Here is a 12244-nt window from a genome sequence, read left to right as displayed (position 1 = left end):
TTTAGATGGGATACTGGGGAGAAATCCTTCCCCGGGAGGTTTGGGAAGTCCTGGCACAGAGCAGCAGTGGCTGCCCCTGGATCTCTGGAAGTGTCCAAGGCCAGGCTGGGCACTGGGGCTGGGAGCAGCCTGGGACAGTGGGAGGCGTGCAATATTTTGTGTATGATTATTCAGAACATCACTGTTTGCACCTTCCAAGCAATTGTGACTTGGAATATCATCTCTTTCCACGCCAGCCATGGGATCCCTCCCAACCCAAACCATCCTGAGATTCTGCTGAGGTTGGGACAGGCCCTGAAGATCATCGAGCCCAGCCCCTCAGGAGGCCGCAGTGTAGCTGCGCACAGGGCTAAGGGGGAAACCAAAACCAATAAACAGATGTGAAAGCGCCGTTTCGTTTGCTGCTCCTCGTGTGTCCGTGTACATCACCCCGAGCAGCCTCGCCGCGTTCCGGGGCTCCATTTCGGCGCGGCGGGGCGGGAAATGGCGGCGCCGGGGCTGGGCCGGGTCCGCCCGCGGGGCCCCGCCTGCGAGGCGGGCGGGCGGCTCCGGCTGCGGGCGGCACCGGCCCCGGCTCCGGCAGCGAGCGAGCGGCTCCCTCGCGGCTCCAGCTCGGCCCCGCTCGGGCTGTGTCGGCGATGGCGGCGGCTCGGCGGGGGCGGGCGGGCGGCGGCGGCGCGGGGCCGGGGTTCGGGCGGGCGGCCGAGGCGGCGCCGGCGGTGCCGCAGGGGCTGCTGCGGCTGGCGCGGCGCAGCGGGCAGCTCAACCTGGCGGGACGCGGCCTCACCCACGGTGCGTGAGCCCAGCCGGCCCGCGGGGCCCTCCTGGCCCGCAGATCGCCGGGGCTGCTGCCGGGGAGCCCCCGGGAGCCGCGGGGCTGCGGGAGGGGCGGGAGCGGCTCCCGGGGAGCGCCATCTGCTCGCCATCGGCTCGCTGTTGTCTGTTTCTGGCATGTTTCCATCGGCTTCTGTTGATACCTCTGCAAAAATGTCTGTAGAACACAGTGGACTGGAGAGTGACTGTAGGGATGTGTGTTTTATATATATGTGCGTGTATATGTATATACACACACACACACATATATATATGTATAGATGCATGTTTTTATATGTGTACACACATATGTATATGCCCTATGCATCCATATATATTTATCTGTCTCTGTATATGTCATCCCGCAAGGCACAAGGGTTGGAAGTAGATGATCGTCAAGGTCCCTTGCAGCCCAACCCACTCAATAATTTTACACGCAAAAAGCGCTCTGGCAGTGAAATGTTGGAGCAGACACCTGCAGGGTTCCGCTGACGGCTGTGTTTGCGCTGCAGTGCCCGAGCACGTGTGGAGGATCAACCTGGACACGCCGGAGGAAGCCCAGCAGAACCTGTCCTTCGGAGCTGCCGATCGCTGGTGGGAGCAGACGGACCTGACCAAGCTGATCCTGGCCTCCAACAAGCTGCAGAGCCTCTCGGAGGATGTGCAGCTGCTGCCTGCCCTCACCATGCTGGACGTGAGTACAGGGACCCCTTGGTGCTCTTGTACTTCCCTGTGGGACATGGGGGAACTTTGTCCTGGATCTTTGTTTTCCACTTCCCTGGTGTATTCATTTCACAGAGTGCCAGGACAAGAGGGAATGGCTTCCCACTGCCAGAGTGCAGATGGGAGATTGGGGAGGAATTCTTCCTGAAAAAAACCCTCCGAGGTACAGATTAGTAACTGTCCTAAAACCTCTCTTTTCCAGGTGCATGACAATCAACTGACATCACTTCCTTCTGCTTTAGGGCAACTTGAAAATCTCCAGAAACTCGATGTCAGGTAAGGCCATTTTGCAGAACAAACATGAAAAGTGCTGCAGTGACTTTTGGGTGTGAGTGAGAAATTGCAGGATAGCAAACTTTCTTTCAAAAAATTAACTCCAGATTACTCATTGTGGAATATTATTAAATATTATGTACGTTATATTATCCATTTTGGATCAAAACTGATGGCCTTGGATTTCTAGAAATTGTTTTCACTGAAATTCAAAGTCACAATTGCTTGGAAGGTGCACACAGTGGTATTCTGAATAATGATACACAAAATATTTATTTGCATTTATTTGCTTCAGTCTGGCAGTTCTGAGGATAAAACATTTCCAGTCATGAATAATGCACATTGTAAATAACTGTGTAGATCTTGTTTGTGCTGGAAGGTTCAGAATCTTCTGTTTACTGGGGTAGTTTTGTAAATTTGTGCACAAGGAGAGGTTATGCTAGCACTGCGTGTGTGAAGTACATTAACAAACCTGGGATCCATCTGGAATGTTGTAAATTCAGAGTAGGATTAAAAGTCTTCTTGAACAAATAAATAAAGATAATCAATTGTTCCCAGGAGCCAGGTTTTCCTTAGAGGTTTTCAGTGCCCTGACCAGCAGGCTGTGCCACACAAATGTTCTGTGTGCAGTTACATTCCTAAAATCTCCTGAGTGTTTTTTCCTTTCCCTTTGTGTTCCATGTTTCCACGCCAGCCACAACAAACTGAGGAGCCTTCCCGAGGAGCTGCTGCAGCTGCCCCGACTGAGGAGCCTCCTGGTGCAGCACAACGAGCTGAGCCAGCTGCCCGAGGGGCTGGGGCAGCTCCTCACCTTGGAGGAGCTGGTAAAGCACGGCTTCAGGCCTGTTCCTGTGCTTGGGGAGGGTTTATCTGCTAGTTAAAGATCCCTGGGATTGAGCAGCAGGATTTGGTGAATATTCCAGCGGCTGCTCTAGTGTCAGTTGCTGCATGCTGGGGTTTGTTTTTAGTGTGGGCTTGGTTTGACATGTTTTGGGAAAGCTGAACTCCCTGGTGATCTGTCAGTCCTGGGGGAGTCGTTCCTTCTCTCACACTTGTGCCAGTTGTCAGCAATCTAATTTTACTGTTCTGCCACTAATTAACTTTGCACTAGCAGCACTCCTGGGATGCTTCAGACACCTCTCATCTCTCTCTGTTTCCATGTGCAGGATGTGTCCAACAACCAGCTCACAGCCATCCCCACCAGTTTTGCTCTGCTGGTGAACTTGGTGCGGCTCAACCTGGCCTGTAACCAGCTCAAGGAGCTGCCTGCAGATCTCAGTGCCATGAAAAGTAAATCACTTTCCTCGGGTTATTAAATGGCAAACAGCCAGTGCTGTGTTTATGTTCAGCAATGCAGTGCAGGGTTTTAAAATAGATCCTTTAAGAGTTACTGTTTCCTCGAGAAAATCAGAGTTATTACTTCTAGAATCTGTTTGGCAAAATGTTGTGTTTATTTTAAGTTAAACCCTAGGGCAGTTAGGCTGCTGTAGAAAGGTATTTTTATCTTCTTCTCTGTTTGTCACTGGACATTGACTTCCACAGGCTTGAGGCAACTGGATTGTACCAAAAATTACCTGGAAACGGTACCTCCTAAATTAGCAAGCATGGCATCCCTGGAGCAGCTTTACCTGAGGAAAAACAAACTGCGCTCCTTGCCAGAGCTTCCCTCCTGCAAGTTACTGAAGGTGAGCTTGGAATGGCTGCTCTGCTGGAAATGCCTGTGCTGGAAACTTTGGAAGAATGACAGCTTTTGTGAGGTGCTGTGATCAAAACCAGATGACAGCTCTGTGTTTAGAACTCTGTTTAACGTGCAACTTCTCTTCCTGCCCTCATTGTTCAACCTTTTGAAAGATGAGCTTGCAGGACTTTCCAGATTTGGAAAATAAAAAGTGTTCAGGAGAGGAATGACTGAAAGCTGATCTAATATTGCCTGCAACAGTTATTTTTTATCTGTGGGAACTTTTTCTGGATAAATTCACTTTGTTCATTATCATTTTTTCTTTGTAACTACGGAGTAAATACACTGTTATTCCTTTTAACATAATCAGGTTATATCGAGGTATTTTGTAGGCAGATGAAAGGGAATGAAGATGTCCATGTTCTCCACATCATCATACTGCTGATGTCACGACTTAGGAGATAAGTTATAAAGTAATTTTACCACAGTTGTGGTGCTATTTGTTCCTGCAGGAATTACACGCTGGGGAGAATCAGATTGAAATCCTGAATGCAGAGAATCTGAAGCAGCTGAGCTCCCTGTGTGTGCTGGAGCTCAGGGACAACAAGATCAAGGCAGTGCCCGAGGAGATCACGGTGCTGCAGAAGCTGGAGAGGCTCGACCTGGCCAACAATGACATCAGTAGGTAATAGTGGCACCTGGGCTGGGGCTGGGAGGTGGCAGCTCCTTCCTGCCGTGGGGAGGGCACTTAAGGAGTGACTCAGTCAGGAAATGAAGGAGCCCTCTGTGTGTTGTGGGATTGCTGAGATCAAACAGGGACTTCTAAAATGTTCTGTGTTCTGCCTGTGACTTAGCTGTGACTTGGGAGTGCTGTGAGGAGCAGCTGAAGGAGCTGGGGAGGGTCTGGAGCCCCAGGAGAGGCTGAGGGAGCTGGGAAGGGGCTGCAGAATCCCTGAGGGAGCTGGGAAGGGGCTCAGCCTGGAGCAGAGGAGGCTCAGGGGGCCCTTGTGGCTCTGCACAGCTCCTGACAGGAGGGGACAGCCGAGAGGGTCGGGCTGTGCTCCAGGGAACAGGGACAGGAGCAGAGGGAACGGCCCTGAGTTGTGCCAGGGGAGATCAGGTTGGACATCACCAGGAATTTCCCCATGGAAAGGGTGCTCAGGTCTTGGCAGCAGCTGCCCAGGGAGGGTTGGAGTGCCCATCCCTGCAGGTGCCCAAGGAATTCCTGGAGGTGGCACTCAGTGACAAGGTGGGGATTGGGCAGAGCTTGGACTTGATGGTCTGGGTGAGCTTTTCCAACTTTAATTAATCTGGGATCCTGGATATTTTCCTTTGAACCTGAGCTTCAGGGTGCCCTCTGACCAGCCACTGCACATTCTTTAGCAGTGGTTTTGGAGCTGCTTTGGAATCAATCAGTTGTTTCCCTCTGCAGGTTGCCTTACACCCTGGGGAACCTCCCTCAGCTGAAATTCCTGGCCCTGGAGGGAAATCCTTTGAGGACCATTCGGAGAGACCTGCTGCAGGTGAGCACTGGGGTTTGCGTGTGTGTGCACATCTGCACAGGAGGGACCTGGAGCTGCTGGAGAACGTCCAGAGGAGGCACCAGGATGATCCCAGGGATGGAGCAGCTCTGCTGGGAGGAAAGGCTGGGAGAGCTGGGAATGTTCACCTGGAGAGGAGAGGCTTTGGGGTGACCTCAGTGTGGCCTTGCAGGGTCTGAAGGAGCTGTAGATGGAGAGGGACTTCGGACACGGATGGAGGGACAGGACAAGGGGCAGGGATGGATGGGATATTGGGAATTAGGAATTGTTCCCTGGCAGGGTGGGCAGGCCCTGGCACAGGTGCCCAGAGCAGCTGGATCCCTGGATCCCTGGCAGTGCCCCAGGCCAGGCTGGACACTGGGGCTGGAGCAGCCTGGGGCAGTATCAGGTCCCTGCCGTGGAAGGGCTGGAGTGGGATGAGCTTTAAGGTCTTGTCTTAAGGAAGGATCTAGGATTCAGTGCTCTGTTCTCTTGTAGGGAGGCAGCAAGGGGTGGGTGTGAGTTGTTCCCAGGAAAAGGAGTCCTTAGGGCAGCAGGAGGCTGGAGCGTGGGCACCGCTCCTGCTGCACAGTTCCCTGTGGTGTTTTCCCTGGCAGGCCCCTCTCCTCAGTGGTGCTGTACATTCCTGCTTCTGTGCCTTTGCCAGGGTTGTAAAATCAATGTTCCCAAAGCACTGGGATGCTCCCAAAATAAGCAGAACTGACAAGTCTGTGTTGCAATGAAATCTGTAACATCTGTCAGGAGAGGGAAGCCCTGGTGTGCCTGGTGAGGGAGCAGAGTGTGCCCTGAGTTAATGAGCCCTTGTCCCAAGTGTTCCTGGAAAGGAGTCTGAGTCAGGAATGCTGGAGTTCTGCTGTTCCTGGATTACTGAGGGTTTGCTGCTTCAGCTGCAGTTGTCACTGCTGGGCTGTGTTTCCTACCTGGGGCAAAGGCCAGGCACGAGGAGCCCGTCAGGCCACGCTCTGTTTGTGCTGCCTGGATCCATCACCAGCACTGTAAATTCATGTGGCTCCAATTTTCTCTGCCTGGCTGGATTTTTTTTCCACTTGGTTTAGAGGAGCAATTGGTGGAGGAGCTTTATGGCTCCTCAGGCACTGCTTGGAGCAGGTGGATACTGAGATAAGGGACTGGGGTGAGTGTAGAGGAGCAGCAGATTCTTCTCTTCCCTTCTCCAGCCCTGCCCAGCTCACCTTCTCTTCCTCAGGCCTCTCATTCCAGTCCCAACCCCATTCCTGTTCTTGATGAATTTCCAGTTGATTTCGGGTAAATCCTGGTCTATTTTTGTTAAGTCCCATGCCATTACTTGGCTTTGGAGCTTTACTCTGCTCTCTGCTTTCCTTCCCACACATCTGTTACTGAGATTTCAGTTTGACCTTCACCTTTCCCTCACAACTTCCCAGCTTGTTCCCTGCTGGCTTCCCTTGCCATGCTCAGCACAGTCCCCCTCTCCCTGCCTGTCTCCTCCTGGCAATTCCCTCCTTTCCAACACCCACATTCCCTTCACCCCTCTGTGTTCACCCGGTCTCCTAGGCTGTGCCAGCTGGAGTGAGCAATGTTCATTCACATCCAGCACTTGAGGTCAGTCCCTGGTTCTGAAACCTGTAAAATCACACCCCAAACCTGCCTTTCCCCTGGAACAAACAGCGCAGAGGAGATTGGCCTTCGCTGCCCACAGGCTTGTGCAGGTGGCAACTGTGACCACTGGGAGTGGCTGTGAGAGGACTGAGGGAAGTCTTTGGAACTGTTAAAAAATCCCTGCAAATGATGCAAACTGCCATGATTTTCCCAGAGTTTATCATTTGGGCCATAAAAAGGTAGCGGAGCAATGAGCAGCCAGCTTCACTGGCGCTGTAAATGTGTTCTCCACAGCAAAATGAGCTGGAGCTTTTTAAAGGGAAAATTAAGCTTGTTGGAACTTTTTTTACTTGCTCTTGGAAGTGGCAGAAATCTTCACATAAGGAGCTACAGAAATGCACCCTGAGGCTGTGATTCAGGATCAGAAATTCTCAGCTGGAATAAATAAAATGATAAATAAGCAAGTTCCCAAGCTGCTGTGGGATTTTCAGTGGGATTTTTCCTCAGGAGTGCTGTGGGCTCCACCTGTGTGCTGGCATTGTCCTCTGCATTGTCCCCCCAGCTGCACAATTACTGCTGACTGACTTGGGGTTTGTTTCTTTTTTAAAGAAGGGCACCCAGGAACTGCTGAAATATCTGAGAAGCAAAATCCAAGGTATGTTGCTTTCTTCCACTTCATTTTAAAGAGAATATTCTAAGAAATTAAAGTAGAGTTTAGGGAAGATGGTTGTTTAAATCCAGGTCCCCCCAGTTATCCTGCAGTAATAATTTCCTCTACTCAACAGTTTGCTGTGATATTTCAGTTTCTTGTCCTGTTAGCTAATACTGGATAATAAACATTCTGAATTGAGGATTATCCTTTACAAACACACACTCACCCTGCTCAGCTGGATGGGAATTCCCATTTCAGGCGTGCAGGAGCTTTTTCATGTGGATTGTGGGGAGTAACCAGAAGGAACTTCATAGAGGAGGGTTTGTAAATATTAATGCTATAACTGAAATTGTGGTCAGATGTGCCGGTGTGGGTAAAGCTGCTCTAGGTCATCATTTCCAGTCAGAATTCCCTGTTTCTTGTGGTTTGCAGCTCCCTACCCCATGGAGCAGAGCCTCACTGAGTCACATCTCCAGTGCCCCCTCCCCTGCTTGGCAAAGTCCAGGTCAGCCCTTCTCTCTCCCTCACCCTAAAAGACCCCCCAAATCCGAGATGGTAAAAAACTTGATTTGGAAATGATTGAAATAATCTGAATGTGATGATCTTGAGTTGAGCCAGTGTAGAGCAGGATTAGAGGGGGGTGGTGGCAGCTGCCTGGGGCCACTCAGAGCAGCTCAGCTGTGTCCCTGCACCCCTCTGGTGTCCCCAGATGATGGACCTGGCCCCAATGAAGAGCCTCCTGTGACAGCCATGACTCTTCCCAGCCAGTCCAAGGTCAACATCCACGCCATAACCACACTGAAATTATTGGAATACAGGTATTTGGGAATATTGCCCATTCCTGAAGCTGGAAGAACACTGTCCTATTTCATGCTTGTGGGTTTTTTCCCCACCTTCATTGCACACCAAGCTGTCCACAAACCCTGCTGCACGTGGGCATTTCCCCCTTTAATTCCTGTGTTTTGGAATGGGCAGATTTGGATGGTGGGGTTTGAATTATTTTTTTTTTTTATATTACCAGATATTCTGCAGTAACTCATTGAAGAGCTGAATCCCAGCAGGTGCTTTTAGTACCTTTGAAGCTCTTTATGATTGTCACTAAGTCCCAGAACACCTTGTGGCAGGGGAGTTCCTGCTCTGTTATTCCTTAAATGGACCTGGATGGGTTGGGAAATGGAAAAAATCCTGTTTGGTGACATTGTGGGCATGGAGCAGTGCTGGGAGCTTCCTGCAGCTGCTCCCTGTGTTCTGCTCTCTGTCTTCCCTAGAAGAAGGTGGAAGTGCCGTGTTAATTAGCGAGCAGTGGTTAATTGGTGTCACTCCTGTCCCAGTGACAAGCAGGCTGCTGAGATCCCCGAGGCCGTGTTCGATGCCGTGGGCGCCAGTCCTGTGGCCACCGTGAACTTCAGCAAGAACCAGCTGAGGGAGATCCCCCCCAGGTACTGCTGGCAAGGCCGTTCCCAGCTGGGCTTTGCTCTCCTGCCTTTGTTTGCAGCATGCTGTTCTCCCCCTGAGCTGCTCGTGCACACAGATCCCGCTGTGGGGAGGCACTCGTGTGCAGGTGGGGCTGTGCAGTCGCCGGGGCCAGCCACAGCCAAGGAAAAGCTTTCCCTGGCACTGCTGGGAACCAGGAATCCCTCTGTGTCAGGAGGAAGGCTGCTGTGTCTCTGGGAGCCCCCCAAAATCATCCACAGTGGTTTTTGAGGACAGTTCATTCCCAGGTGTGCTGAACACTGAACCTCTGGCACAGACAGCTTGGGCAGTGGCAATCCCAGAGGGACAAAAAGGCTCCTAGAGACTCAGTTTTGGGAGGTGCTGCTTGTGCATCCCATGCTGTGTCACGGTGTGAGGGGCTGATGAGTTCCCTGGGGTTGGTGTGGGGGAGTGTGCAGCTGCCTCAGAATTCCGTGCCAATCCAGACAGGAGGCAGGAGAGTTTTCTCATCTAATTGCCTTTTGTTTCAGGGCAAAGCCAGAGATTCTGTTTTAGGGGTTTAACAGGGAGCTTTTTGAGCTGTGAAAACCTTTACACCAAAGTGTGTTAGTACAATAGATAACCTGCAAGCTCCAGCAGGCACTCCCAGAGTTTGGAACAGCACAGCAGGGGAGCAGAAACAAAAGAAGTGGGAAAAAATAGGATTTTTTGGTCAGGTTTTTTGGCTGCAGAAGAAGGTTTGTAAAGTCCATATTAAAACATGTCCAGGGCAGGAGGTGGCAGTGATGTCACCTGGGCCATGGTCTCTGAAGCTGCTCCTGACTGCTTTTACTGAGGAGGCTTTGGTAGCAATGTTTGTGAGAGAAAATGCAATCTGGTAACTGTTGATAAATGATCTGAGCTTTGCCTTACCCCACGTGTAAAGCTGGAGGAGCAGCAGCTCTCACAGCTGACACTGCACGATCTCAAGATCCCTTCAGAAAAAAACCACAACTTGTCCTTGATTTTTAGAATAAACCAGGTTTTTTAATAACTTACAAAGCTTCCATAGTGAGAGCATCCTTCCTTTTGTGCTTCAGGCTTGTGGAGCTGAAAGACTCAGTTTGTGATGTCAGCCTGGGCTTCAACAAAATCTCCTCCATTTCCTCGGAGCTGTGCCTGCTCCAGAAGTTGACACATTTGGATCTCAGGTTGGTGATGTGTGTTGTTGCTCTTCCTTGCCTGGGAACTTCTTTGCCTGCCTCCCTAAAGCAGCCATCTGTTCCAGTGGGGTGGCAGCACTGAAATCATCTTCACTCCCAAAAAATCTCCGTGCCAGAGCCAGAATAGCACGTGGCCTAAATTTGGGCCTTGCTTGAAGAAGACACAAAAAGAAATGGACCAGTTCTGAGACTTGCTGGAGGAGAGATCCTGCCTCACTCAGTGAAGGGTTCTGAGATGTTGCTATTTCAAAACATTCCTGCCACTCCTCAGAAGAAAACCACACCAAAAAATCCTGGGAATCAGGACAAGGAAGGTGCAGATTATGTTGCACTGCTTGAAGGAGAGGGAAGAGATGTTCCTTGTTGTCACCTTTCCTCCTCTGATTCCTGAGAAATGCTCTTGGCCTTGTTTAGCTCAGGATTAGCTCAATCCGTTGGTTTTGGGGAGCTTTGGAGTGACCTGAGTGGTTCACTTTGGCTCCAGGGTCTGGGCACTTTGATAAGCTTTCCCCTGGGAGCAAGGAGCTGAATTTCCAGGCAGCTGTGTGCAGTTGGTGGCTGCTTGGGAATCTTTAGAGGACAGGCCTTGAGTGTCCTGCTGGCAGAAATGGGAATCCCTGGCATGCTCTTGCCCCTGTTGTGAGGCAGTGAACTGGCCCCAGACTGAGCCGGGAATTCTCAGCTAAACCCTGACTAAGTTTAGTGCTTGCTGTTTGTCTTTCTTCCATAACAGAAACAATGTTCTGACAGCCTTGCCTGAGGAGATGGAGGCACTGAAAAGACTGCACACAATAAATCTTGCTTTTAATAGGTGAGCAACTCTTCAGATTTTTTTTTTTTAATACAATAATAAGAAGAACTGGGCTGAGTTTGACACAATTTTCCTGTGATGTGAGAACAAGGAGCCACTTCAGTGAGCTGGGAACTCCCGTGAAGTGCTCCTCTTTTGAATGCCCTGTTTCTGACTATCCCTCCTTTCTCTTCCTGAAGGTTTAAGGTGTTTCCCAGTGTCCTGTATCACCTCCCAGCCCTGGAGAACATCCTGCTCAGCAACAACCAGGTGGGATCCATCGACCCCGTGCAGCTGAAGGGGCTGGACAAGCTGGGAACTCTGGACCTGCAGAACAACGACCTCCTCCAGGTGCCCCCAGAGCTGGGCAACTGTGAGAGCCTCAGGTGTGTGGGGTCAGGGGCCCTGCTTATAAATAACACATTGCTGAATTCTTCAGGGAGTGTTTGCCAGAGGAAAAAGCACCCGTTGGCAGGGTGTGGGCTTTGCCCAAAAAGCATCTCTGGCCATCTGTAGAACAGGGCAACTTCTTCAATAATCTCTTCCCTAATTTCTCAATATTGCAGAGGATTGTGGGAATTGTTTCATCATTTAGAACTGATGTTGAGGGTCTGAGGGTTGTGTGGAGCTCGTGGTGGAGCCTTGGGGGGTAACATTTCCTGTGCTCCCACTCACACTGCTGGTGCAGCACCCACTGAGCAGGGAGGTTGGACCAGCTGACCCCACTGCTGCCTTCCAGCCTGAGCCACTCTGGAATTCTGTTTCTATATTCCAGAAGTTCTCTTCTCACTCCTCCTAGCAGAGGCTGAAGGAGTGGGGTGTGTGTCACACCCCCACTGATTTATCAGCATAAATTATAACTCAGCTGTCTCAAAGCTCAGCTGCTGAGAACGGGGGAAGCAGCAACCCAGACTCCTTTGCAGCACAGAAGGGGAACACCCCAGGAATTTCAGAGGCCTCAGAAATCTGCATGCAGTGGCTGAGTGTGTGGACACAAGGAGATTTATCCCAGTAACTCACCCCTGTTTGCAGGAGCCTGCTGCTGGAAGGGAACCCGTTCCGCACGCCCCGCGCCGCCGTGCTGGCCAAGGGCACGGCTGCCGTGCTGGAGTACCTGCGGAGCCGCATCCCCTCCTGAGCCTGGCCATTCCTCCTGAGCCCTGGGCATTGCCACCTGAGCCTGGGCACTCCCACCTCAGCCCTGAGCCCTGGGCATTGCCACCTGAGCCTGGCCTGGCCAAGGGCACGGCTGCCGTGCTGGAGTACCTGCGGAGCCGCATCCCCTCCTGAGCCTGGCCATTCCTCCTGAGCCTGGGCATTCCACCTCAGCCCTGAGCCCTGGGCATTGCCACCTGAGCCCTGGGCATTCCTCCTGAGCCTGGGCATTCCTCCTCAGCCCTGGGCATTCCTCCTGAGCCCTGGGCATTGCCACCTGAGCCCTGGGCATTCCTCCTGAGCCTGGGCATTCCTCCTGAGCCTGAGCACTCCCACCTCAGCGCTGAGCCCTGGGCATTGCCACCTGAGCCTGGCCATTCCTCCTGTGCCTGGGCATTCCACCTCAGC

General features: G+C 51.7%; 1 protein-coding gene across 1 annotated transcript; it reads left to right on the top strand.

Annotated features, from left to right (window-relative positions):
• LRRC40 (leucine rich repeat containing 40) lies at nucleotides 1-11847 on the top strand. The gene is made up of 15 exons (XM_038144330.1): nucleotides 1-792; nucleotides 1326-1507; nucleotides 1739-1812; nucleotides 2504-2633; nucleotides 2976-3099; nucleotides 3352-3494; nucleotides 4000-4172; nucleotides 4920-5010; nucleotides 7213-7258; nucleotides 7965-8073; nucleotides 8587-8694; nucleotides 9769-9879; nucleotides 10625-10702; nucleotides 10882-11067; nucleotides 11714-11847. Exons 1-15 carry the CDS (start codon nucleotides 639-641, stop codon nucleotides 11817-11819), a joined length of 1815 nt encoding a protein of 604 aa, XP_038000258.1. The 5' UTR covers nucleotides 1-638; the 3' UTR covers nucleotides 11820-11847.
• Nucleotides 11848-12244: the final 397 nt, after the last annotated feature.

Source organism: Motacilla alba, chromosome 8 (assembly GCF_015832195.1).
Source record: "Motacilla alba alba isolate MOTALB_02 chromosome 8, Motacilla_alba_V1.0_pri, whole genome shotgun sequence".
NCBI lineage: Eukaryota > Metazoa > Chordata > Aves > Passeriformes > Motacillidae > Motacilla > Motacilla alba.
The sequence above is the reverse complement of the archived record's forward strand: the minus strand, read 5'-3'. Positions and strand labels throughout refer to the sequence as shown.